Source organism: Mus pahari, chromosome 20 (assembly GCF_900095145.1).
Source record: "Mus pahari chromosome 20, PAHARI_EIJ_v1.1, whole genome shotgun sequence".
Classification (NCBI taxonomy): Eukaryota; Metazoa; Chordata; class Mammalia; order Rodentia; family Muridae; genus Mus; species Mus pahari.
In genome coordinates this window covers 46031244-46054799 of record NC_034609.1, presented here as the reverse complement: position 1 = coordinate 46054799, position 23556 = coordinate 46031244, and the positions used below count along the sequence as shown (strand labels likewise).

The 23556-nt window shown below is 54.4% G+C and overlaps 1 protein-coding gene across 1 annotated transcript; it reads right to left on the bottom strand.

Moving 5' to 3' along the window:
- Window positions 1–612: 612 nt before the first annotated feature.
- Cdh15 (cadherin 15) lies at window positions 613–18955 on the bottom strand. The gene is made up of 14 exons (XM_021220546.2): window positions 18912–18955; window positions 10862–11017; window positions 10028–10183; window positions 8343–8487; window positions 6649–6809; window positions 6094–6222; window positions 5539–5724; window positions 4214–4467; window positions 3396–3538; window positions 3043–3282; window positions 2572–2811; window positions 2337–2473; window positions 2037–2201; window positions 613–956 (listed from the first exon to the last, which is right to left on the bottom strand). The coding sequence occupies exons 1-14, from the start codon at window positions 18951–18953 to the stop codon at window positions 756–758; spliced, it is 2355 nt and encodes a 784-aa protein (XP_021076205.1). The 5' UTR covers window positions 18954–18955; the 3' UTR covers window positions 613–755.
- Between the last annotated feature and the right edge of the window lie 4601 nt (window positions 18956–23556).

Genomic DNA, 23556 nt, shown 5'->3' with positions numbered 1-23556 from the left:
CCGCCGAGCACTTGAGATGCTTGGAGCTGGGGTAACTCACACCAGGGCAGACACATCATCCCCAAGGAGACTGGGAATCAGAGGAAGATGGAAAGTGTGGGGTGCCTGGTCTCCTCCCTGGCCAGAACCACTTAGATGAGGACAAAAGTAGACTTGAGGCCTCTGTCTAAACCTGGGGCTTAGGGGGACCTCAGTCATGTCGCGCTTCCCATGCATGTAACACTTACGCACACTCTGACCTCACCAGTCCTGTGTTTGCCCCTCACTTCCACCAACTGTGCTGAGCAGGGCCGAGGTCCCTGCCAAGGCTAGGCCAGGGACAGGGGCCACTACACCCTCTGTGGCGAGAGTGGCACTGAGTACCTGTAATCCACCAAATAGTATGTTTTTAATTGAAATCCACTCCTTAGACACCTGCTTTTCATACAGAGGCAAGAGTCATAACTGGGAATCAAAGATGGGAGGAGCCCTAGCAGGACAACAGAAGGTGGCTTCTGCACTCCGCCAGGAGAGTGCTCCCTCTGGCCAGGAGAGTGCTCCCTCTGGCTGCCTAGTCCATGCTCCAGATTCTCCCACCACCCCTGACTCAGTCCTCCCCTGGAGCTGACAGAGACGACCTCCTTGAGTTTATCTGCTGTGGAGCCAAGGATGGGCCATGCTGTTGACCCTCATAGGATTTCTGGGTGCACGTCCCAAGAGAGAGCCCCTTGGTTGGGCCGAGAGGGCGTGTCCACACAGCACATCTGCCCTGGCTCTCACTGATGGCCATACATGTCCGCCAGCCGAGCAAAGCGGGGGCCCCAGTCCCCGAGGTAGTCATAGTCCTGGTCTTCATCCCCCAGGCTGGACAGAATGGAGCTCAGTGTCCCTGCCACAGAGCCATCTCCCTCGTAGTCATAGATGAGAGCTGTGTCGTAGGGAGGCACGCTGAGGTCACTGTCCGCAGCCTCCAAGCCCTGTGGAAAAGCCCCACAGACCTCAGGACCACTCAGGCAGGCAAGCAGGGAGCCCTCTGGTACTCAGCCACAGGCAGGGACAGCCCTGTCTCTCTTAAGATGGGCATGCAGTTGCCGGGCAGTGGTGGCGCACGCCTTTAATCCCAGCACTTGGGAGACAGAGGCAGGGGCAGATTTCTGAGTTTGAGGCCAGCCTGGTCTACAGAGTGAGTTCCAGGATCGCCAGGGCTACACAGAGAAACCCTGTCTTGAAAAAACAAAAAACAAAACAAAACAAAAAACGGGCATGCAGAACACCCCCTGGTGCAGAACCCTGGCAGAGGTTCTGCTTCCTCCAGCCTTCCCCCTCAGGGTAAGGACAAGCTGTCTCCTGTTATAGCAGCTCTTCCTCCCATCACCCCCAGTCTCTCAGGTAACTTTCCATAAGCATCTGGCCCCCTCCAGAGGCAGTATCTCCACTGGCACCCCATTATCTTGTGACCAGTACCTGCACTAGAATTAATATTCCCAAGGATGCCCCCAGTTTGCTGGGAGCTCTCTCTGGGCTATGTGGGCAGGCCTGTCAATAGGGGATTCCCTGCATGGCTAGACTCAGACTCAGCCATCCCTGCCCCCTGCCCCCTGCCCCCTGCCCCCATTCGGATCCTCTTTTGTGTAAACAGTAGTCACTCATGCGATGTTCAAACTGATGCTTTCTCCATATGACGTCAAGGCAAGTCCTGCTCCTACCTCATCATAGTAAACAGAAAGAGGTGAGGAACCATGCAAGGGTACGCTTCCCAGGGGACAGGAAGCAGAACAATTAAGGCCAGTGCTGGCTGGCCTTCTCTGGCCGCATGGCTGCTAATGTTTGGCTCCTACCCACAGGGTCTGAAAGTGCCTGGTCAACCTGCTCACTCGCCCTCTGAGGCTTTCCTAAGGCTCAGCCAGGGTCCTGCTGTGAGCTCACCCCCTGACACCCTGTAGCATGGGTACCGGAAGCAGGATCAGGACATGGGTGTGTTTGTGCACATGTGCATGTATGCACACAAGCATGCATTGCCCCATTCTGCGATCACCCCTCCCCACCAGGGCACCTACATCACTGATGAAGTTGGCAATGTCAGATGGGCTGGTGGGAAGCACTCGATGCGGCTGTGGCACATAGCTGAAGGGGGCATCCCTGCGCAGGGGTGGCCTGCCCAAAGAGCGGCTGGTGACCCTTGGCTCCACTGGGTGGCGCAGCTGGTTTATGTCGTAAGCATCCTGTGTGCACAGTAAACAGCTAAGGTCAGAGAAGGGACCTCCTGGTTGCCAAAGGATCTTCTAGGAGGCTGCTGGGCATTCTGAGGACCCCTTCCCAGCGTTCTGCGTTGTCTAAGCCACCACTCCTTTCCTTACCTGGTCCTCTTCCCCGCCTCCTTGCTCATCGTAGTTAAGGATGTTGTCTCGAAGGTCCTCTTGTAGCCCATGCAACAGATTCTTGCTCCGAGACTGCCCCCGGAACCGTGTGCGGAGCGCGGCAAGCAGGATGAGAACTGGAAGCACAAGAGACTGGCTGGAGTGTGGGCGCTTAAAGGGCGCAGGGTGGGGAAGGGACCCAGGACAGAGGGTGGGGTTGGGGACCTTCACTCACTCAATAGGACCACGGTGCTGGCCAGCACAATGACCAGTGCCCCCAAGCTGACGCCTACACCTCCTCCTCGCAGCGCGGCAGCCCCTGGCAGGCAAGTGCCGTCCGACCCACAGCGACACACGGTAACGTTCAGTGTTTGCTCTCGCTGTTGGGGTGGCTCCCCAGAGTCCTGGAGTAGCAGGCTCAGGCGATGCAGGCCCTCAGAGACCTGATGTCGGAGCCGCAGGCGTGCATGACTCACTGCAGAAGGCGCGGCTTGGTCAGCAGAAGCTCTAGGATAACCCCGCTTCCGCCCAGAGAGTACCTGAGTCACGGGGTATCAGTTTCCCCATCTACCCATTGGGTACCATGGAAACGAATCCCAGCCCTGGAGGGAGGATGTAGTCATGGCGATACATTGTATCGGCCTGTCTCATAAGTCTCAGGGTTGCGGAGCTGAGAGAGTGTGGGAGGGCGTGGGGGGGAGCGCACCGTTAATCTGGCTGAGGCTCCAGTTCCGGCTGAGATCTGGTACTCTTGGGTTCAGCTGGAAGTGGAAGGGAGCCCCATGCGGGGGCAGGTCTTCATCCGTGGCACCCAAGAGGAGGCCAGGGCCCTGGTCTGGTTCACTGCATAGGCTGCCAAATGGAGGAGGAGCCAGTGCAGGGGCATGGTCGTTGACTTCTAGGATCTCAATGGACAGGGTGCCTGTGGCTGTGCTAGGAGGAATAGCTGGAAGAAGGAAGAGCTAATAAGCTCAAGCCCCACCCACAAGCTACCCTGTCAGTTGTCCACTTAGGGGAGCAGCAGGCTATGGGACAAGGACACCACCTGTTTCCCCTCACCATTGTCCAGGGCTAGGATGATGGCCCTGTACCAGCCATCCTTCAAAAAGGGCGAAGTGGGGCTCAGCACTCGCTGGGTCTGGATCCTGCCCGTGGCCCCGTCCACTTGCAGCCAGTCTTCTGGGTCGTAGTCTTTGGAGTAGCTATTGATGGGGAGGGGAGGGGGGGATGAGGTTCACCCAGATGCCTAGACACGGGGTCCCATATCATATATGCAAACACATACTACTATCACATACTCACGCATATGTGAACTGGGGCTGGCCAGCATTCAGCATTTGAGGACCCCCAGCCCCAACTAACTTTTTTTAAAATTATTTTCATTTTATATTTTAATATTTTAAAAATGTATTTATTTGCATGTGTGTGCACATGTGTGAGCACCATGGCATACAAGAGAGCAAAGGGCATGGAGGAATTAATTGAGTTTCTCCTCCGACCAGGTGGGTTCCAGAAAATGAATGGCCTTAGGTGGGTAAGCTTGGTGGTAAGCGCCTTAACCACTAAGCCATCTTGCCAGCTACCACCACCCCAAGCTGGTTATTAACCCAACTGCACATGAGATGTGCTGCTGCCCAGATCAATAATCAGAGGCTACCTAAGGACAGTCTTGGACTATGTGCCCTTGTGGGAGCCCAGTCCTGTCCTGTGGGGTATGGTCACCCCACATACACACATAGGTATCTGAGGGACTCAATACCCTGAGGGGTGTACACCAATGGCCTTTCTCTTGCACCCTCAGAATCTAGAGGCACCCTCAGCTGTAACGGAGCGTCTGATCCCTCCTCCTGAACCCTCAAGATCCCAGGGCAGCCCACCTGATCCTCTGCAGCTGTTCTGTGTCAGGGTCTCTGGCAGAGAAGGTGGTCACAGAGGTGCCTGGGGGGGCCCCTTCAGCTATGCTCGTCCTCAGTGGGTTCTCTGGAAACACTGGAGCTTCATTGGTGTCCTGAACCCACACACTGACCCTGGTCTGGCCCCGCCGGGCCCGAGGGGCAGCTGCCTGCAGCGGAGCCTCATTCTGTACAGACACTCTGAGCTCATACTGCTCATGGCTCTCATAGTCCAGGGGCTGCAGGAGAATGACAGGGACAGCTAAAATGCCAAGTGTTAAGAGCGTTTGCCCAGGTCTGTCCAGAGAGCCCATCTTTCCTTCCCCCACCTTTAAACCTTGACATGATAAAACTATACAAGTCTCAAATATCAATAGGTGAGTTCCTGTTACTTCGATGGATTTGTTGAGTGTGTGTGGTAGTTGCCTGTGTTACTCAACAGCTACAGTCTTTGTACACAGATGGGTGGTGGATGTGCCAGTTGATGCTCTGCAGAGGGACATCTGGCTCATGGTGATCGTCCACTAGGCAGGTTTTGAGAGCAGCATGCAAAATTCTCCCTCGAGAGTCCCAGCCTACTTCAACTTGTTTGATCAGTTTCTTGCAATATATCTTCAAATGTGCCAACATCCAAATGCATCTAAGTCTATATATGTTGTTGTCGTGTATGTGTGTGTATGAGTGTATGTATGTGTATGTGTATGTGTATTTGTGTGTATGTGTGTATAGTGAGTGTGTGTATAGTGAGTGTGTATATGTGTATGAGTGTGTGTATATGTGTATGAGTGTGTGTATGTGTATGAGTATGTGTNTATGTGTATGTGTATGAGTATGTGTGTATATGTGTATGAGTGTGTGTGTATATGTGTATGAGTATGTGTATTGTGTGTATATGTGTATGAGTGTGTGCATATGTGTATGTGTATATATGTATATGTGTATGAATGTGTGTGTATATGTATGAGTGTGTGTATATGTGTATGAGTGTGTATGTGTGTATGAGTGTGTGTATATATGTGTATGAGTGGGGGGGTCAGCTGTTACTCTGGTAAGAGTGGGGATCATGCTGGTGCAGTTTTACTTGAAATTTGGACCACCCTAATGAGGAGGGAGAAGGCTGTAGCAATGGCATTCTGTTTCCTGCTGCCCAGTTCGGCCAGCACCTAGTCCATCCTGTGCCCTTACCCCAGGAGGTCGCCTAGCACAGCCCTACCCAGAAGGAACCCAGGGCAACTCAAGCTACAGCTGCCACAGGGAGACACCTGTGACGAATTCTGGCTGAGGGAACACACATGATGGGCAGGGCTCACCTTGACCACAGACAGCACACCTTCATTGGTCTTGGGGTCTGTGTAGATCTTGAACTGCCCGTCAGGATCGCCTTCCAGGATGGTGAACCTGGCCACCCAGTTGGGGGAACCAGGCAGGTCCTTGTCTTCCACCTCGAGCCGTCCCACATCCACTCCACTGACAGCCTCTGCAGCCTCCATAAAGAACTGGGAGACCCCAGCCCGTGACTCACTGGTTGGCACATTAGAATGCCTGCTCCTGGGACTTCCTGCTTCTGGCTTAACGCCGTTGCTCACCACAGCATATTTCACTGGTTCCCAGAGCCACGGATCCCACCTGCTGGAGCTGCTCCTGGACATTGGACTCTCCTCACACAGCAGGGCCCAGGAGACTGACTCTGAGTTGAGGCCCATGGAGCTGCTCTTCTCTAAGGAACCTCACGTGTCCCTGTGTCACGCTCCCTGTCCATGCACCACCCTCCTCTATGCCGTGAAACCACCCACCCTCACAGTCCCCTCCTGGAACCCACAAAGGGAAGGTAGCCCTAAGCTGATGGGGGCGGGCAGAGGTGGCACCTCATCCTTGGTGAACTCCGGGGCATTGTCGTTGATGTCATCTACGGAGATGATGGCCGAGGCTGTGGCAGTGAGGCCATCTCCCGACATGTCTGCCACCTGCAAGGTCAGGTTATACACAGCCACCACCTGGGGACAATATGACATGTCTAAGAAGATGCGGTGCCTAGAGACAACCATATTAGGATGACAGCAAAGCCACCTACAGGCACGGGGTCTGCCCCTGCCCCAGGCAGTGGGTGAGGAAGAGGTCAGCCGAGGTCCTGGGATATCAGACATTAGGGCAATGGAAAGCAGATCCCTGGCTGGTGATGCCACCTCGGTGGCACGGATAAGGATACCCAGGTTCAGCTGCACAGGAGAGTTTCGGAGCGATCTCCCAGGCATAAGCAACTGGCTGGGGGTGGGAGGTGGTGTTATAGCACTAGCAAGGAAGGTCCAGGGTGAGAGTAATAGCCACAGTGTATGTAGGCTGCAAGGTGGGAAGGCCCCACCCCACCTGCGAGGAGCCCTGAGGTGTGAGGAGACCCTCAGTGGTCCGAGGGCCTGCCTCACCTCACGGTCCAGCCCCACTTGCACTGTGCGGATCTCTCCAGTGTGCTCATCAATGCTGAAGAACTCAGGGCTACCCTGCTCCAGGATGGAGAACCTGAGGGCTGCGTTGTCTGTCTCTGGGTCGTCGGCATCTGTGGCCTCAGCCCTGGTGACGAAGGTGCCTGGGGAATGGCAGAGAGAAATGTGGTCAGCCACCATGGGGACGTGGTGCTGAGGCAACCTGGCTGCTGTGGGATCTTTGCACAGAGAGATGGAAACACCTAAGGGCTACGATTGTGGTGGAACTGAGGTCAACGCAGCCCCATTCTGCACGTATTTACCCACACACCATTCCCTCCCTGCCAGAGGTGGGCAACCCTGGGGCAGGCAGGCCACTCCATGAGACTGCAATGACCAAATACTATAGGGGCCTGGTGAGGTTGGAGGCATACAAGGAGAGATGGGCTAGAAAGAAAAGAGCCCAGTTAAAGAGAAGGGAGGAAAGGTGCGGGGCTGGAACCCCTGACCCAACTATTCTCTGTCCTTACAAACTCATTGTTATGGGAGTTAAAGATGGCTAAGGTCAGTAGTCGCCATGTTGGGGCGGTATGCACACTGATTTCCTGACTTTGGTAATTGCCTAGAGTTGTCAGACCACACTGACAGACAATGTCCAGCACCATGTCTAAGACCAAGCAGCGGACTGAAAAGACAGGGAAAGGTTAAACTGATAATCAGTTCCCTGCAGTGGGCACATGGGAATTGTTTTAGACTTTTCTCTAAGTCTGTTTTAGACTTTTCTCAGGTCACAGTAAAGATGGTAGGTAAACGCACACCGTCATTTAGGTCTTGCAACATGAGTAAATGAGCTGGAACAGAATGAGCCCGTGTGGCAGACAATCAAGACTGCTCGTGTGCTTTGGGCTCACTGAAGCTCTTGCCTAGGCCAGGTTTGAACGCACTGGGTACAGGCAGTAAGGAAGGGAGGGTGGCTGGGCACAGTGCCCCGCCTGGCCCCGCCTGGCCCCGCCTGGCCCCGCCTGGCCCCGCCTGGCCCCGCCCAGCCTGACTGCTTAGCCCCGCCCAGCCTGACTGTCTCGGGATGGACAGGACTGCCTGTGATTTTTGAAGAGGTACCAGAGTCTCAAGTAGTCAAGGCTAGCCTCAGATTAGTTAGGTAACTAAATCAGTCTCCACTTCCCAGGCGCCAGGCTCACGGGCATGTGCCACCACAACAGGCTGGGTAGACTGAGAGACCAGACTGCACCTGAAGCAGCAGCCTGAGGAGGCTGTGGAGTTTTCTTTGTGGCATAAAAACTACACTAGAGTAAGTTCATGGCCCATGGACTCACTAACTAGGACGGAAGGGTTCCCTGAAATGCTAAGTTCATATAACGCGAAGTTCACCACCATGAAACAAGAAGGCACAACTGGAACCCAGCCACCCTGCACCCTGCACCCTGCACCCTGCCTTTCGGTGCAGATCAAATTAACATCGACATGAGAAGTGTAAGAGATGGCTTTCTTACACCCGACCTTTCAGATAGCCTTTGGGTTGCCGATTCTGCTGCGCTATGGAGGATCCTGGCATACCAGGCGAGCACACTGGTTGGGGAGGGGGAAGGCTGTATCTCTGGTCCTTCGGTTGTAGGGAATTCTGGGATTTGGACCTTCCGAAGGCCCACCCCTTGGATGGGGCTGCGCTCCCACCTCACCTGGGATGGCGCCCTCCAGGATGCGGCCTCTGAACACATCCTGTAGGAAGGCTGGCCGGTTGTCATTTTGATCCACCACAACGATCTCCAGGTCCGTGGGGTCCTCCAGGGTAGAGCCACCCAAGTCGAGGGCAAAGGCCCTTAGCTAAACAAACAGCAGGCAAGCAATGGTTCCGTGGCTCCTAAAGCCACCAAGAAGGAACAGCAAGGGCTGAACGCAGGCAAGGAGAACACGGGACAGAATGTGTGCTGCGGGCATGCACCCTTTCTCTGAATACAGCCTGCTTTCTCCCAGCACATGGGCTCCAACTTTCCTCTCTTGCCTTGGCTGCCAGGACACTCACTGCATCATTGTGTGGATGAAGTTATGCTCTTACTAAGGTTTATCTCCTTTTCCCTGTGGTTTTGCCTTGTGTCAAATTCATTCATTTTACTTTCTTATTTTTTAATTTAAAACAATATTTTTAGCTGGGCAGTAGTGGCGCATCCCAGCACTCGGGAGGCAGAGGCAGGCGGATTTCTGAGTTTGAGGCCAGCCTGATCTACAGAGTGAGTTCCAGGACAGCCAGGGCTATACAGAGAGACCCTGTCTTGAAAAAACAAAACAAACAACTAAAACAACCCCAATGTTTTTCAGACAGGGTCTCTCTGTGAGCTGCGGTGTCCTGGAACTCGCTATGTAGACCAGGCTAGCCTTGAACTCACATTGATCTGCCTGTACCATGCCTGGCTTAATTCATTTTACTTTTTGGAACAGGGTTTCACATGAGATTACAACATTTTGAACCTGCTCCTTTTCAGAGAATGGCCAAGCACTTGGGAGACAGAGACAGGACACAGCAAATTCAAGCCCAGCCAGAGATACACAGCAAGACATCGCAAGCCACATTAAAGAAAAATCACCCAATGGGTTCCTCTGGAAGAATATTGTAACAGCCTCCTAAGTTTGGAAGAATCTCTCAAGGGTATAAAAGAAATCTTGGCCCCTGGGAAAGGGACACAGAAAGCTGTCTTGTCTCAGGCCGGCTAGGATGCAGTCCACGGGGTCCTGGCTATATAAGGCTTCTATAAGCTTTGCTTAGCTTTGTCCTTGAGACAGACTTCTGCTATGTAGTTGAGGCTGGCTTCAAACTCATGACCCTCCTGAGCCTTATAAGTATCATAAGTCTGTAATACTATTCAAAGCTCTATTTATTCATGAGCTAGCTATGTTGGGGATGGAAGCTGGGGCCTTTAGACACTAAATCTCAGCCTAGCAGATAAAAGGAGGTCCCGGGCTCATCTCTTGGCCTTGTGCACAGTTTGTGACTCTCACATCTCTTCCTGAATCCCAACATTGTAACGGTAGCGGAGGCCCCTTGTTGGCTAATCACTCCGCAGGGATCATTCCCTGCAGCGGACAGTAACACTATTTGGGGATTCTTCATGGCACACCTATCCCCCAAACAGAACCTGGATCCAAGGAGGATTGGCTGCCATGTCAGCTCATCAGTTGCAATGATGCTCTGCCCCCTGAAGACCACCTATTCATGGCCTCAGGGTGTGTCATGTGGTAACAGGAGCCCGAGCACTTAATCCTCTGATGTGGATCTTCTGAGGCCCAGATCTTGCTTCTGAAGCACCTGGCCTGGAGCCCGTCACGTGAGGAACAGAAGCTGAGCAGTTTGGCTTCCCACAGGCCCTACCCTGAAGCGGTCCGTCTTCTCACGGTCCAGCGTGGCGTTGAGGTACACCCTCCCGGTGAACTTGTCGATGGAGAAGACATTTCGGGGCTCCTCATCCACTCCGGGACCCTGGATGCTGTAGATGACACTGCCTAACTGCTGTTTGTCAGACTTGATCTGTGGGGGGGCAGGGTTGGGGGGCTCAGTGAGGGCCAGACAGCACCCCAATACCTCCGTGTTTCACCCCGATCAAATGAGCAGAGGTGCAAAGCTCGCAAGCCTAACAAGTTGCTCCCTGAAACTGTAGCCCAGCTGCAGGGCATCCTGGGACCTGGCAGCCAGCCTTATTCTGAGGATGTCCCAGGTCTGTCTGTCCTGCTGATGAAGTGTGTGCCTTCGGGGTGGGGTGGGGGGCATGTTTACCTGAGTAGCTAGGTGCTTGTGGCTCAGGGCTATGGGAACCCTGCCTTTATCCCACAAAGTGAGAAAGCCCTCCCTAGGCTATACAACTAGCTCCTGTCAGCAGATGGGGCCTCCCCAGACCCAAGAGGATCTTTAAGAAATGGGGAAACTGAACTGGAGAGAAGAGCACTGACTGCTCTTCCAGAGGTCCTGAGTTCAAATCCCAGAAACCACATGGTGGCTCACAACCATCTGTAATGGAACCATTTTAATGGGATCCTATGCCCTCTTCTGGTGTGTGTCTGAAGACAGCTACAGTGTACTCACATATATAAGATAAATAAATCTCTAAAAAAAAAAATCTTGATCATGGTGGGTTAAAAAAAAATTTAAAAACTCACTTAACTAAGAAACAGGGAACCTATGGGGACAACCCATCCCCCCTTCTCTTACCTGCACAAGTGGGTAGGGGAGGCGTTTGTGGTTCTCAGACACACTGATGGGTGGGATGACCCAGGCTCTCCGCACACGGACCGGGGCTGATGCCCGGCGCCAGGGGTACAGGGTGCTGGGTTCGGGCTCAGGGACTGCCCAGGACAGGCCAAGGCTCTAAAACACAAATAGAATTCCATCACACAGGGTACAGGAACACCGGATGACATCATTCTTAGGACTGTGCTGGGGCCCTATCCCACCTGGGGGAGTCACTCTGCAGGGTACAGGCTGTGTGGGCCTTGGCAGCCACATCCTGGGGAGCTTAGCTCTCAAAGTCCCCATATGGATATTCCATGAGTGTCTCTTCTCCTTGTCTAGATCCCAGAATATAGGCTGTGTCCACAGGGTCATCAGATCCCTACGGTAGACGTTTATTGGGTGGTTGGAGGCAGTGTGAGGGTCTGCACTTTTCCTGGGGCCCCTGAGAGGTCACATGCCAACAAGGCCCAGGAAAGTGCCCAGAGGGCAACTCTTGCTTCCTGGGAGTGAGGGCCCAAGAGGAAAGACGGCAGCTGGTGGGGCCAAGGACTCAGTTGGAGATGGGGCCACTGAGTTAGAGCAGGAGGTGACATGTGTCCCTCTTCACCCTCACAGCTTGAATGTGTCACAAGTTAATGGCAACAGTGCCTGCTTTTATTAGAATGGACTAGGGAGGGGAGGGGCCCTGGCCCTAAGCATCTAGATCTACTGGACACACACACCCTAGCCTCCCGGGGCAGCTATGCACACAGCAGACGCCATGTCAGAAACCTCCCTCTGCCACCAGGCCTGGGGCTTGATTTTAAACGCTTCCAGAAACCAGGTCAGGGAGCCCAAGAGTTGGTGGCTCCTCTGCTACAGTCGGCTGTGCGAACAGAGAGGGGCCATGCTCCGGATAGCCCATGCGACTTCTCAATATTGCGTTGCAGAAGAAATGCCCAAGCTTCCAGAGCCCTGGGCAATTCAGGGCACCAAGGAGCTTTACCAAAACTGCTTTGCACAGTAGTGGGACTTAGTGTCTGTGGTCTCCTTTGCTGGCCAGCCTGGTCTGTGACAAGGACTGGAGCATGCGACAGGACCAGGGAGGACATGCCCTACAGAAGCCATGGACTACGCTGGGCCACAGCCAGAGCTGCTCCAGGGCACAGGGTGTGACAGGGCTCAACTGAGAGACTGGCTGGGGAAAAGGGATGGTCTATTCAATACACCACGTGATTTTCAGAACTGAATCTCAGTTCTGGAAACCCAGAACTCTTGGAATATATCCCATTCTTCCTCGTCACACCCAGGAGACTGGCAGTGACCTCTAACATGACGGACCAGAGTTGGCTCACCGGACAAAGATGCTTGCTTCTAAGTTGGAAAGCCTGAGTTTGATCTCTGTTAGCCATATGGTAGGTAGATAATTGACGCCTGTAACTTGTACCCTGACCTCTACGTGATATTTCCAGCCACAGTAAATAAACGTAATTTAAAAGAAAGACTCAGTGCCCCGGATTATGTGTCTGCAGCCAGGAGACGAAGCCAAGTCTACAAGCTCAGAGGGAGCTCTACCGACACCCATCCTCCCCAAACCCGCTGCCATTACCTGTGTGTGCTCCCAGATAACCCCACCCCTCAGAGGGATTGGCTGAGGCCCTGGGAAGAGATTCGCCAATCAGGTACATGGCAGGATGTATAGCAGCTCCCCAAAGGCATCGCCAACCTTGCGGTTTTCATCCCATTTCTGATTGGTGACCTGTCCTCCAATTGCTCCTTATTCCACCCCCTTGATTTGGGGGGTATGATGTTCCAAGGATGCCGGGGATACCCTTGCATCCTCTTGGCTCCATTGGAATTCCCGAATGACTCCTCATAGCAAAGCACACCCTGGCAGAGGCTGCCATATATGGGGATGTTGGTCACATTCTGACCACATCCTCCATAGCATGTGTTGGCTAGGAACAAAACCTAGGGCATCCTCATGCGTCCAGGATTCTGGGAGGCTGTCAGGCCAAGGCTGGGCAGGGTACCGCCTGGCAGCATGTGTGCCAGTGCTGGCTGCAGAGGGCTCTAGCACATGGGGACTGCTAAGCTTGGAAATGCTCTCAGCATTTGTAGGCGTCCCTGGCTGCGTGCCCCAGGCCCACAGGAGGGTCTGGGGCAAGCAGAGGGGCCGATCCTTCAGAACCCTTGCTGGCTTGGCCAGGGCAGCACTTGGGAGAGTTCAGCCTCTGTCTCAGGGCTCTTCACATGCCTTTTGTTTACATTTATTTATCTTGGGGGTGGACAGACACGCTGCGGCACACGTGTGGAGGTCAGAGGGCAGCTTACAGGAGTCAGTTCGCTCCTGCTACGCAGGTTCTGGGAATAGCAAACTCCCCTACCCACTGATCTGCCATGTTGGCTGGTGCCTGCCTCCTTCAAGGTTCTGTCCTGCGGAGAGGTGCTTTCGAGATTTAATTCTCTGAATCTGTCCCGTCCATAGCTGCAGTCTCAGAGGAGGGGGAGCAGGGCCATGCTTACCCCTGTGTCTCGTTCCAGCTAATGTAACTACTTAGAGCCAGCAGATTCCTTTGCTGTACCAGTATGCCAGTCTAGCCTTAGCAAGGGTTGAGACCCAAGGGTTGCAGTCCGTAGGGGTTGCCGTAGAGAAGTGGCAGATCCCCGGGCTTGTAGGGCTCAGACTCCCAACAGCACTCAGTTCAGACGCCTCTCTGCTTTGTGGTTTGTTTGTGTCTTATGTAGCCCAGGCTGACCACACACTTACTGTGTAGCTAAAGATGAGCCTGTACTGCTGACTCGACTCCCCATGTGGACCCTCTACAGGCAGGTCACCTCTCCCTTCCTTCCAAGGACAGATCCTTGGGCTGCCCATGTGGAAGGGCAAGCACTGGGTGGTCCTCAGGCCAGAGCAGGGCTGGGAGTGTGGAGGGCGGAGCCACCACACACAGACATGCCAGCCAGCACAGCACTGAGTGTGCCCACCCCAGCCTCAGCCTGGATCCCAGGCAGCCAGAACTCCATCCTTTCCTCACAATTACCATGGTTACCAGAGAGAAGCCTGCCCCTGACTCCGCCCCTCAGAATGACGGGAGGGATGGGATCAGGAGCTCCAAGGAGATCCCCTCATAGTGTTCATGCTTAGAGCCCGCTGTGTGTCTACTCCTAGGGAAACTCCCACCTGGCCCCACCCCATTCGAGAGAACTGAGAGGTCCTGGCAGGGACCAGAGAGCAGGCAGCCAGTTTCTCTCTGTAAGCAGGCCACGTGGAAGCTGGAGCAATGGCTCAATATTTAAAAGCAATTACCGCTCTTATAGAAGACCAGGGTTCGATTCCACTTGGTGGCTAACAGTCATCTATATGTAACTCCAGGCCCAGGGCAATATCTGACACATTCTTCTGGCTTCCTCTGGTACAGCATGTATGTGGCACATACACTTACACACGCGCCAGGCAAATCACGTAAAAATAAATCAGGTTTTAAAATTACTTACATCCAAGGAGGCTAGTAGGACCGGGCCAGATGGGCACCACACCTCCTCCCCAGAGCCCCAGCGGCCCCCACGGCTCCCATCTGCTTGTTCCATGCAGAGTGGACAGCTTCCCTCCTTGGGGAATTGCCTGCTGGCTATCCAGGCCCCCTGGCTTCTATCTCAGCTGGAGCTGTGACGCCTCTGTGGAGGCTGGGGTTCACAGGAGGGAAATACAATGGCTGATTGGGTTGGGGGATGCTCTAAGGGCAGCAAGGAGCAGTAGCCAGCCAGCCAGGAGGCCCCTTAGACTTTGGCCTCTCCATGTCCCTTCCTACAGCACACATGAATAGTCAAGGCCCAGGAAGGTACCAGTTCTGTGCACACCTGCATCTAGCGTGCTTTGAGATGGAAGTTTTTGTCTCCATCTCTGCTCTCTTGTCCCGTTTCCCAGCCCAACTGAGGCACCACACTGGGAGCCCCTTGTTTCCATCCCACCAATGGGGACCCCAGCCACCTACTCCTCAGCCCCTCAAGGCAGTGGAGGCCAGCTGCAGTAAAACCCTGTCACCCACTTAGTCCTGGAGTCCAGAGAGCAGAGGACCCTGTTCAAGACAGGAGGGTGAGCGTGGCAAGGCCGGAGTCTTGCCCGGGCATCTCTGTCCTCACAGATGGCACCTTGGCCTTAGAACCTGCCAAGGCGAGCATGCAGAGCCACTTCTAGGTCAGGGCAGTGTCCCTACCAGGCACACACCTGCCTGCCTGGCATGAGGAACCTGGGCCACAGCCTCTGTGGACACATGGGCTTTTTGCCTGAGCTCAGTGGCAGACCCTGAGATGTGCCTGAAGGGCTGCTTTGGGGGAAGTTTGGCTCTATCTTCCTCCCCTCAGGATAGTGTGTGGGTTGGGATCTGAGGCTCTTCATGACACCAAAGCCTGAGAGAAGCCGCCTTTCTCATAGCTCCGAGACAGGGCTAGAGAGGCTGAGCCATTTGCCCAAAGCCACACAGGCAGAGTTGGCACCAGAAGTCATGACAGGCCGATGTCATCTGTAGTGTCTGCCCTACCTTGGGAAGGCCCGTGGAGAATGGCATTCCCAGGCTCTTTGAAGCCCCCGTGGCCTGGGAAGAACTTCCTCCCGCCAGTCCTGCAGCCTCCATCAGCTGCCCCAGCCAGTGCCCACAGGCTTGGCACTCACCGGGTGTGGTCAAGGCAGGGCCTGGGAACCTTGGGTCCCTGGGCTGTCCACAGCCCAAGTTCACGAGGTCACAGAACCACAATGTCTTGGCAGGGCCTTGTGCCCAGATCAGAGGCTGCAGGGGTATGAGTGGGAGCCCAATGGGCAGGCCACAGCCAGCTTCTGGCTCATGGGAGGCCTGTGTGTAGCCCATCCCATGTTTTCTCACCCCACCCACTTCCCAGAAGATGTGGCAGGGAGGAGGGCAAGGCTAGGGGCCTCCTTGGGAAGCTAGGACATCTGGTGTTTAGGACAAAGCCACGTGGCCACAGCTGGCTCACAGGCTCCCCACATCTAGGACAGAGGACAAGGACCAAGAAACTGGAAGGTGACTTTGTGGCAGGTGTTCCTACACGATCCATTCCTCTGACCCCCATAACAAATCAGACAGGAAATAGTTAGACTCTCTTCCCTCAGTAGATACCCAATGTGCCCCACCTCATCCCTAGCCTGCTCTTGGCCAAGGACCAACCCAGACACAAGTTGGAAAGTCCTAGGGACATCTGGGGCCATTGTTCTGAACCCACACTCCTCGGCCAACTACCCTCTGGGGTCTTTTCTGATCCCCTCCCAACCCCAAGGAGTTGTGGGGTGACCAGGATCCTGCTATGCATGCAGTATGGGCTTGGGCCAGGCAAGAGGCTTACCAACACTACCAATGGAATAGCATCAGCCATTGCCAGGGGCCAAGGAGGGAGCCGTCAGGCCCTGGTGCATCCCCCTTCACTGATCCTGGGCAGAGGTTCTGGTGACAGGGAGATGGGACTGACTGGGAAGACACAAGTGCCCTAGCCACGACAGCAAGGTGTGTGTTCCATCTTAACAGAGCTAATGGCCTTTGAGGTGGAGGGCAGGAAGCCCCCTGCATTGACTTCCCACAGGCGTCTCAGGCCGGCACAGCTCCCACAGGCTGGAATCCATGACCACCTCATTCCTGGACAGCCAGCACGCCAGGAATGAGCCCAGCTGTTGGCCTGGCCTAGGGTGGCCCCACATTCCCACTGTGGGACCACCCTGTCCAGCTGCTGCAGTCATTAGAGGAGAATGGGAAGGGGGCAGACAGGCAGCTGTTCCCGCCCATCAGACTGGTCCTGCCTGCCTGCCAGCACAGGCTGGGTACAGTGCTCAGGACCGTGAGCAGCCTGCCTCCAGCCTGAGTCACTGCAGGCTGGACCTGCTAGAGCTGAGGCTCTTTCCCAGCATCAGTGACTAGTCCCCCAAAGTTCTGCTGAGACCCATCTTTCCTTCAGACACCATGTGGTTTCATTGGTTCCTAGACGAAGGGGAGGTGAGCAGGCATCTCTGGACTATCCATGATGCCCCTCAACCCAGCTCAGGACTAGCAATTAGAGAGGCTGAACCCCAAGTGCAGGGGCTGAGGGGTCATCTTTATGAGTGCTAGTACTAATGTGTAGATAGTGCTGGGATTGACCCCCAGATCTCAAGCTTGCTTAGCAAGTGTTCTACTGGCTATATCCCTGGCTGCTTCTAGTTTTCTTTTGAGGCGAGGTATTAGTAAATAGCCCAGGCTGGCCGTGAACGTGTGATCTTCCTGCTTCAGCTTCCTGAGCAGCTAAAGTTTGAGGCCTGGAGGGGACCAGTTCTGAACACAATACAACCCTCCAGTACCACCGTGGAGTTGGGGAAGCTCAGATTCCAGAGGGAACCTGGGTAGGGAGGCCATGGAGCAAGCTGTGAATCCATGCACAGCTCACTTCCAACCCCAAACCGAGGAGCCCAAGACAGAGCACCTGGGCCAGGGTGACCAGGGAAAAGCCCAGGAAGGAAGCAAGAATGACCAGATGGCAGCAGCCCCAGGACCTGGTGTGTGGACAAAAGAAGTGTGAAAGCTGGGGGTAAAGGGGCACAATCAGGGGAGATAGGAAAAGTTCCCCTTGCACTGGACTAAACTGAGTGCTGCTGTGAAGTAAGTTCAGGAGGCCAGGCCTCGGGGGTGTGTCTTTGCACCCACCTGACTGCTGGGGCCTCCAGATGCCTGGGGGGGAGGGGTGCTGTGCAGTTGCCCTAGTGTAACAGAGAGGGGAGGCTTGGGGAGGGCGGGGAAGAAGAATGCTACCCAACACTACCCACCCTCCAGCATTGGGGGTGCTGTTACTGTAGCCATTGGGGAGCAAATCCCAACCCAGGGTATGGAGGGGTCTCTGATGGGTCAGGGTGTTGTGCCCAAGACTGGGGGTCTGTGTTGGGTCTAGAGGGGTGCTGGCTCTTAACTAGCCCAGCAGATGTGCCCAAGTAAGGGGCTGTGGGCCCCCAAGCCTGGAGTGCTGCTGGTTGGAAGTGGAGGGCTGATGCCCCAGGGCCAGCTGCTAGGGGGGCTCTCTGGCCAGGCTTCCGTCAGCTGCCAAGAGCTGAAACTTGAGCAGAGCTGCAAGGCTTTGTGGGAAATTGAGGGGACCAAGAAAGTCCTGAAGTGTGTTCCCGGAAGGGAGGGACCCCCCACCACACACCCATGCAGTGCTGGCTGACCACTCTCCACACACACCAACTCTTTGTGCTCACCACCTGTTGCCTCTGGGGCACAGAGGCTGGCCACAACCTCATTGCCCATCTCTGTGGGAAGGGACCCTGGCAATGACCACAGAATCCACACCCCCATTCTGGCCAGACTAGGACCATTCAGTGGCCAGTCTGGGGACTGCCAACAGCAGGAAAAACTGGGGACCCGAGCTTTACCCGTCCTTCTCTGTGCTATGTTAAGAAGACAGGGTACCAGAGATTGATGGATCCGGGAACCACAGATCACTCCATCTCCAGGTGGATCCAGGCACAGCCGCTGGCCCGGTCGGGGTCAAAGGCAGTGTAAACCGAGAGAGTGTTGGGCTACTCTGGCCTGGAGTTATTTTCTCTGGATTCATACTTGTAGACAAGTCTTGCAGCTACTCTAGGCCCATTGGGTAGAGACTCAGGCACCACCAAGACCAACCAGGGGCATAAGTGTCACAGATGCTGTGGCTTTCTGCCCCTTCTTTCTGCCTCGTGCTCTGGAATAGAAAGACCTCTCAAGACGGGCCACCCTTAGGCTCTGGGAGGCTCCAGGAGGCACTTGTGGTACACTTCCAGACTGAAGGGACAGTCCGTGCCTCAGAGATGCTACCCAGTCCTGAACCATTTTGCGCACTGGTGTGCAGATCAGTCACCCTCCCTCTGGAGGCCCCCAAACACAGGACACCCCTTCCTACAACGCATCAGAGAGTGCGGCCCACCCTGGACGCTGCAGGCCGCAGCTCTCTGGTTCCCCCAAAGACATTCCAGGCCAGTGGTCCCAGGAAAACTATCCCAAAGCTAGAGGAAGGGATGCCACAGGGCTCAGCAGCTTACCTGGGCAAGCAGCCCGAGGGCGAAGAGCAGAGCAGAACCCATTGGGGCAGCAGCGGAAGAGGATAAGCGGCCAGTGGGACGGGCGGTGGCGCTTCTTCTACCCCCACGCTGAGAGCATTGGGCTGAGTGACAGCGCAAGTGCTTGGGGAGCAGGCCAAGGGACTGCACGTGTGTGGTGGGGCGGGGTCAGGGCGGGTTCTGGGCTTGGCTAGGGCTGAATGACAGCATGGGGGGCTGAGTCGTGGGCGGGACTAGAGATGAGTGACAGCACATGTAGGTGGGCCTGGATAGCCACAAGAGTGTGGTACGAAGGATGCAAGGCAGAGCCAAAGCAAAGTGATAGGGCGGGGCCGGGGATCTGAGTGACAGCATATGTGGTCAGTGCCTTAGGGAGGCTCTGTAAAGTTTTGAGGTCAGCGCATGTGTAGTAGGGGGCTCCTGGACTGAGTGACAGCATGTAGGGAGACAGGGAATGGACATTGGGTAAGTATTCAGCATGTCGTAGGCTGGGACTGAGACCTCTGGCAGCTGTCCAGAGAGGCCCAGGCTTGTGGAAGGAGGAGGGAGCCAGGCACGGTATCCCATACCCTTAATGCTAACCTGTGGGAGCTAGAGGCAGGCAGATCCCTATGAGTTAGAGGCCAGATTGTTCTACATAGTGAGTCCTAGGCCAGCCCAGACAACATAGAAAAACTGTCTCAGAACAACAACAACAACAACAACAACAACAAAACAAAAACAAACAAAACCCTAACCCGGAGAAAGGAGCAGGGGGATTATGGTCACGTTTGGATTTCCTGTTCAGTTTTCTCTCCCAGAACGCATCAGAGGCTCCTGAAGGCTTAGGGGAGGGCAAGGAAGGCTGGCATGTGCCATATTCTTGAGGGGTTCAGGCCCAGGTCTCACCCCACTGGCCACTCTGCCCTTGGCCAGAGCTCCTTTGCCTACCCCCTGCATCTTCTGCCACACCACATGCACGTAGTAGCAGTCACCATGATTTTGTGGGATATCGTCTTTGCTGATAGCTTCTGGATGGCCCTCCCTGACATCAGCCTGCCATGATCGTGACCCTTCTGGCCACGGGGGCGGGGTGGGGCAGACTGGATTGCACTGAAGAAGGCGGGATCCAAGGCTCAAGACAGGCAGGCAGGGAGGGTGCCTGGTCCCTGCCGGCTCCACTCCACTGTCCTGGACAGACCCCGTGTGGATTGGTAGAGACTTGGTTGATTTACATACATGACTGAAGTCCCAGTCCCTGAGTAGAAAGGCTGCACCAAGCTTGTGCCCATATGCTTCCTGAAACCCATTAGCCAGAGTGCTGAGCCCCACCCCCCATGCAGTGTGTGGCCCTGTGGCCAGAGACTCCAGGCTGTGTGTGGCCCTGTGGTCAGAGACTCCAGGCTGGCTGGGTTTCCCTCCTCACGCTCTCCCCCAGGCCCCCATTGGTCAAGTGGCTTTAAACTACCCATAAGCTAGAGGCTTTCCAACTCGCCCGTGCTCACAGCCGTCAGACCCTATGATGATCCAACCCCAGTAGATCTGCACCAGCCTTCTCCGTCCAGGTGGCCCTTGGTCCACCACAACACCCTTCCCCCCATTCTGCCCCGACAGCCATTCTCACACACAGCTGTTAGTTCACCTCCAAGTGCTCTTTGTCCACCCCCGTTCTCCACGGTCACCATGCTCTTTGAGGTGCCCTGCCCAGAGCATGCTTTCCTTCCACCGTTACTTAGAGGACCCCCACCTCAATGCCCGGCTCCGCAGCTGCCGTCAAGGGAGCACCCTCCCCATCTCAACCAAGGCTGTTCCTTCCTCCACTCGCCTCCTGCTGGCACCCAGCCCCTATATGGCTGGCCTTATATGCTGTCCTCTGGACCTGGAAGAAGGACAGGAAGATGGAGGAGAGAGAGGAAGGATGTGGGAGAGATGGGGAAAGAGGGAGAGAGAATAAGAATTCCCACACAAGATCCTGCAGACCAGAAGAAACACTGCTGTAAACCAAGGAGAACACACCTCTGGATGTGTCACGTATTTCCATAAAGGCCAGCAGTCCTCAGGATGGCCAACTGTTCCTTCCTTTACATTGTCAGGCGTTTTACCACAGTGACCTGGGGGGGGTCAGACTGTGTGTGGGGGGAGCAGCCCTGATATTGATCTCTCCCACACATGAGACGGTTGGGGACGAGGCCCCTTCAGGAGGACAGCCTGCGATGGCAAAGTCCTCTGGATGTGCCCCCCACACACACACGGGAAGAGACACTCGGGGAGACTTGCTTGACTGAGTTGCCTCAGACTGGGACTCAGGCCAAGCCCAAGCCCTTCTCTTTGGAGGAGTCTCTAAGGCCCAGGGCCAGGGCCCAGTCTCTGGGTAGCAGGTCTTCCTCCAGGCCAGGTTCTTCTACACAGGAGTAGAAAGAGTGTGCTGGATTCCCTGGACAAAGGGCCTGAGGGCAGTGTCAGAGGAGACAGTCGCCTGAGGAAGAGGTCTCGTCACTGTCAGATGTGGGGCCATCACTGACTCTAAGACCACAAACCTCCAGCTGTGGCCCCCTGTGACCCCCACACTGGGCAGCTCCAGACAGTCCCCACATGATGCCAGGTGTTGGGGGACAGAAACAGGTAGGGGAACCCTGGGTCCTGTACCCAAGCTGCTGAGCCCTCACCTCCTCAGATCTTCCCAGACTGAAGAGACTCATTGACACCCATAGGCCCCTTGCATCCCAAGCTCTCAGGGGTCTCTGCTCACTGTTCTTGTTTGTTTAAAGATGTATTTACTTAATGTATATGAGTACACAGTCTCTATCTTCATGCACACCAGAAGAGGGCATCAGATCCCATTACAGATGGTTGTGAGCCACCATGTGGTTGCTGGGATTTGAACTCAGGACCTTCTGAAGAGCAGTCAGTGCTCTTACCCACTGAGCCATCTCGCCAGCCCCTCTCAAGCCCCTGTTCCAGACCCTTTCCTATGACTGAGTCCTCCCCCCAACCCCCCAGAGCTTGGCTCTTGTCCTCACCTCCTGGCATCCATGAAAGCCCTGGTACCAAGCTGAGTCCCTCCTTGTGCTTAGACAGGTTCAGGCCTTGATTTTCATTAAGGCGTGGTTATGATCCATTGAATGGCTTGTGTCCTCCTCTGGTCCTCCTTGAGTCCTGGAGATGCCCTTAGCTATAGACTGCAGTGACATTTTTTTCTACCCCTCCTCCATCCATGGGATTGATGTCTTCTATACCCTCTAATTCTTCTTTGGGATGCCTCTTAGAAAACCTCCAGCCCTGACTGAAATACGCGCTCACCTTTGCAACCAAATTTGGCCTCAATATCCCCTAGATTATCAGTTCTAATGGCTGCCTAAAATGGACCCTAGATCCCAATATTGAGTCTTTACAAATACTGTGAGCAGTTGGAGAAATGGAAAGAGATCCCCTGTGCCCTAAATTCAAGCTTTCTCTTTTCTGTGCCCCAAGTCCTCTTTTATTTTGCTTGGTCTCCCCACGTAAGCTGTGTAAATGTGCTGTCTTTTAAGTTACTGCTGATAGCTCTGTAAGTTTGTTGCAAAGTGGGAACCAGACCTAGCAGGAGGGGGAGAAAGCCAAGGAGAAGGTCAGCCTATAGCTCGGACAGGGCGTGTACTCCCTGCTGACTGGTGGGTCTCTCTGCTCCCCACCCTGCAGCATCCTCTGTCAATAGCCAGGGCTCAAGAATTCCCTTAGCATCCCTTGTTTCTTAGCTTACTGGATTCAGTTTTACAGGAACTCGGCTATCTTTTAGATATGATTGACATTAGACTAATGTTTTTGCTGCCCCTCCTTAATAAAAAGCTGGCTCTGGAGTTGGCTTTTAATGAAGCCAGTTTTAAAAAGTTGGCTCCCCCACCTCTAGAGCCAAGAATGCTCGTTTAAAGGTTTCTTCCATAATCTCTGTCCTATATCAGGTGAGCCACCTATGTGACAGAGCAAAGAGAACAAAACAAAAGACAGGCACACACTGTTCCCAGGAGGAACTATGGCTGCTCATCTCATGCTCGTTAGTGTTCGGTTTAACTCTGTAAAACTTTTGCTAGAAATCGTATCTCAAGATTTGTAAGACGATTGTGTAAACTTTCTGTATCTCAAGATTTGTAATCATATTGTGTATGATTAAAAAAAATCTGTCAAATGTGTAACAAAACACCAAGGTTGATATTTGTTAAAAAGTCTATACATAGGTAACCTTAAAGGAAATGTTTGTCTTTCTGCTTCCTCAGCTGCTGTCCCCACATCAGGATGGGAGCAGCCACATGGCTGACAATTGTCCTCACTGAGGCTGGAATGGAATTTTACCACGTGAATCCACTGCTTTCTTAAGATATGGTATAAGCCAACTAATGGGGAAAAACAACTCCTCCCAGAGATGCAGCCCAAACCAGATGACTCCCCCACCATTTTGATCGCACTGCCAATCCACCTCCCCCACCCAATCAGCCTCCACACAGTCCCTTCTGTCCCTTCTGTCCTTTCTCTGGCCTCTTTGGTCTCCCTCCTCAGCAACAGGCCTCCCAGATCAACCCTCCTGATGCCCAATGTCAGCCCACCAGCAGCCCTGCCCTACTCCTCCTGCCGCTCCCCCTGCCCCACCATGGGACCCCCTTTTTGGCCTAACCCA

What these genes read in the sequence shown, in the direction of transcription:
- Cdh15 (XM_021220546.2), bottom strand. Translation starts at nt 18,953, where the DNA reads ATGGGTTCTGCTCTGCTCTTCGCCCTCGGGCTGCTTGCCCAG. An exon ending in CCCTCGGGCTGCTTGCCCAG is followed by an intron (nt 11,018 to 18,911) that starts GTAAGCTGCTGA and finishes TTTGTGTTTTAG; the next exon opens with AGCCTTGGCCTGTCCTGGGC. An exon ending in AAGTGGGGCTGGACCGTGAG is followed by an intron (nt 6,223 to 6,648) that starts GTGAGGCAGGCC and finishes TATTGTCCCCAG; the next exon opens with GTGGTGGCTGTGTATAACCT.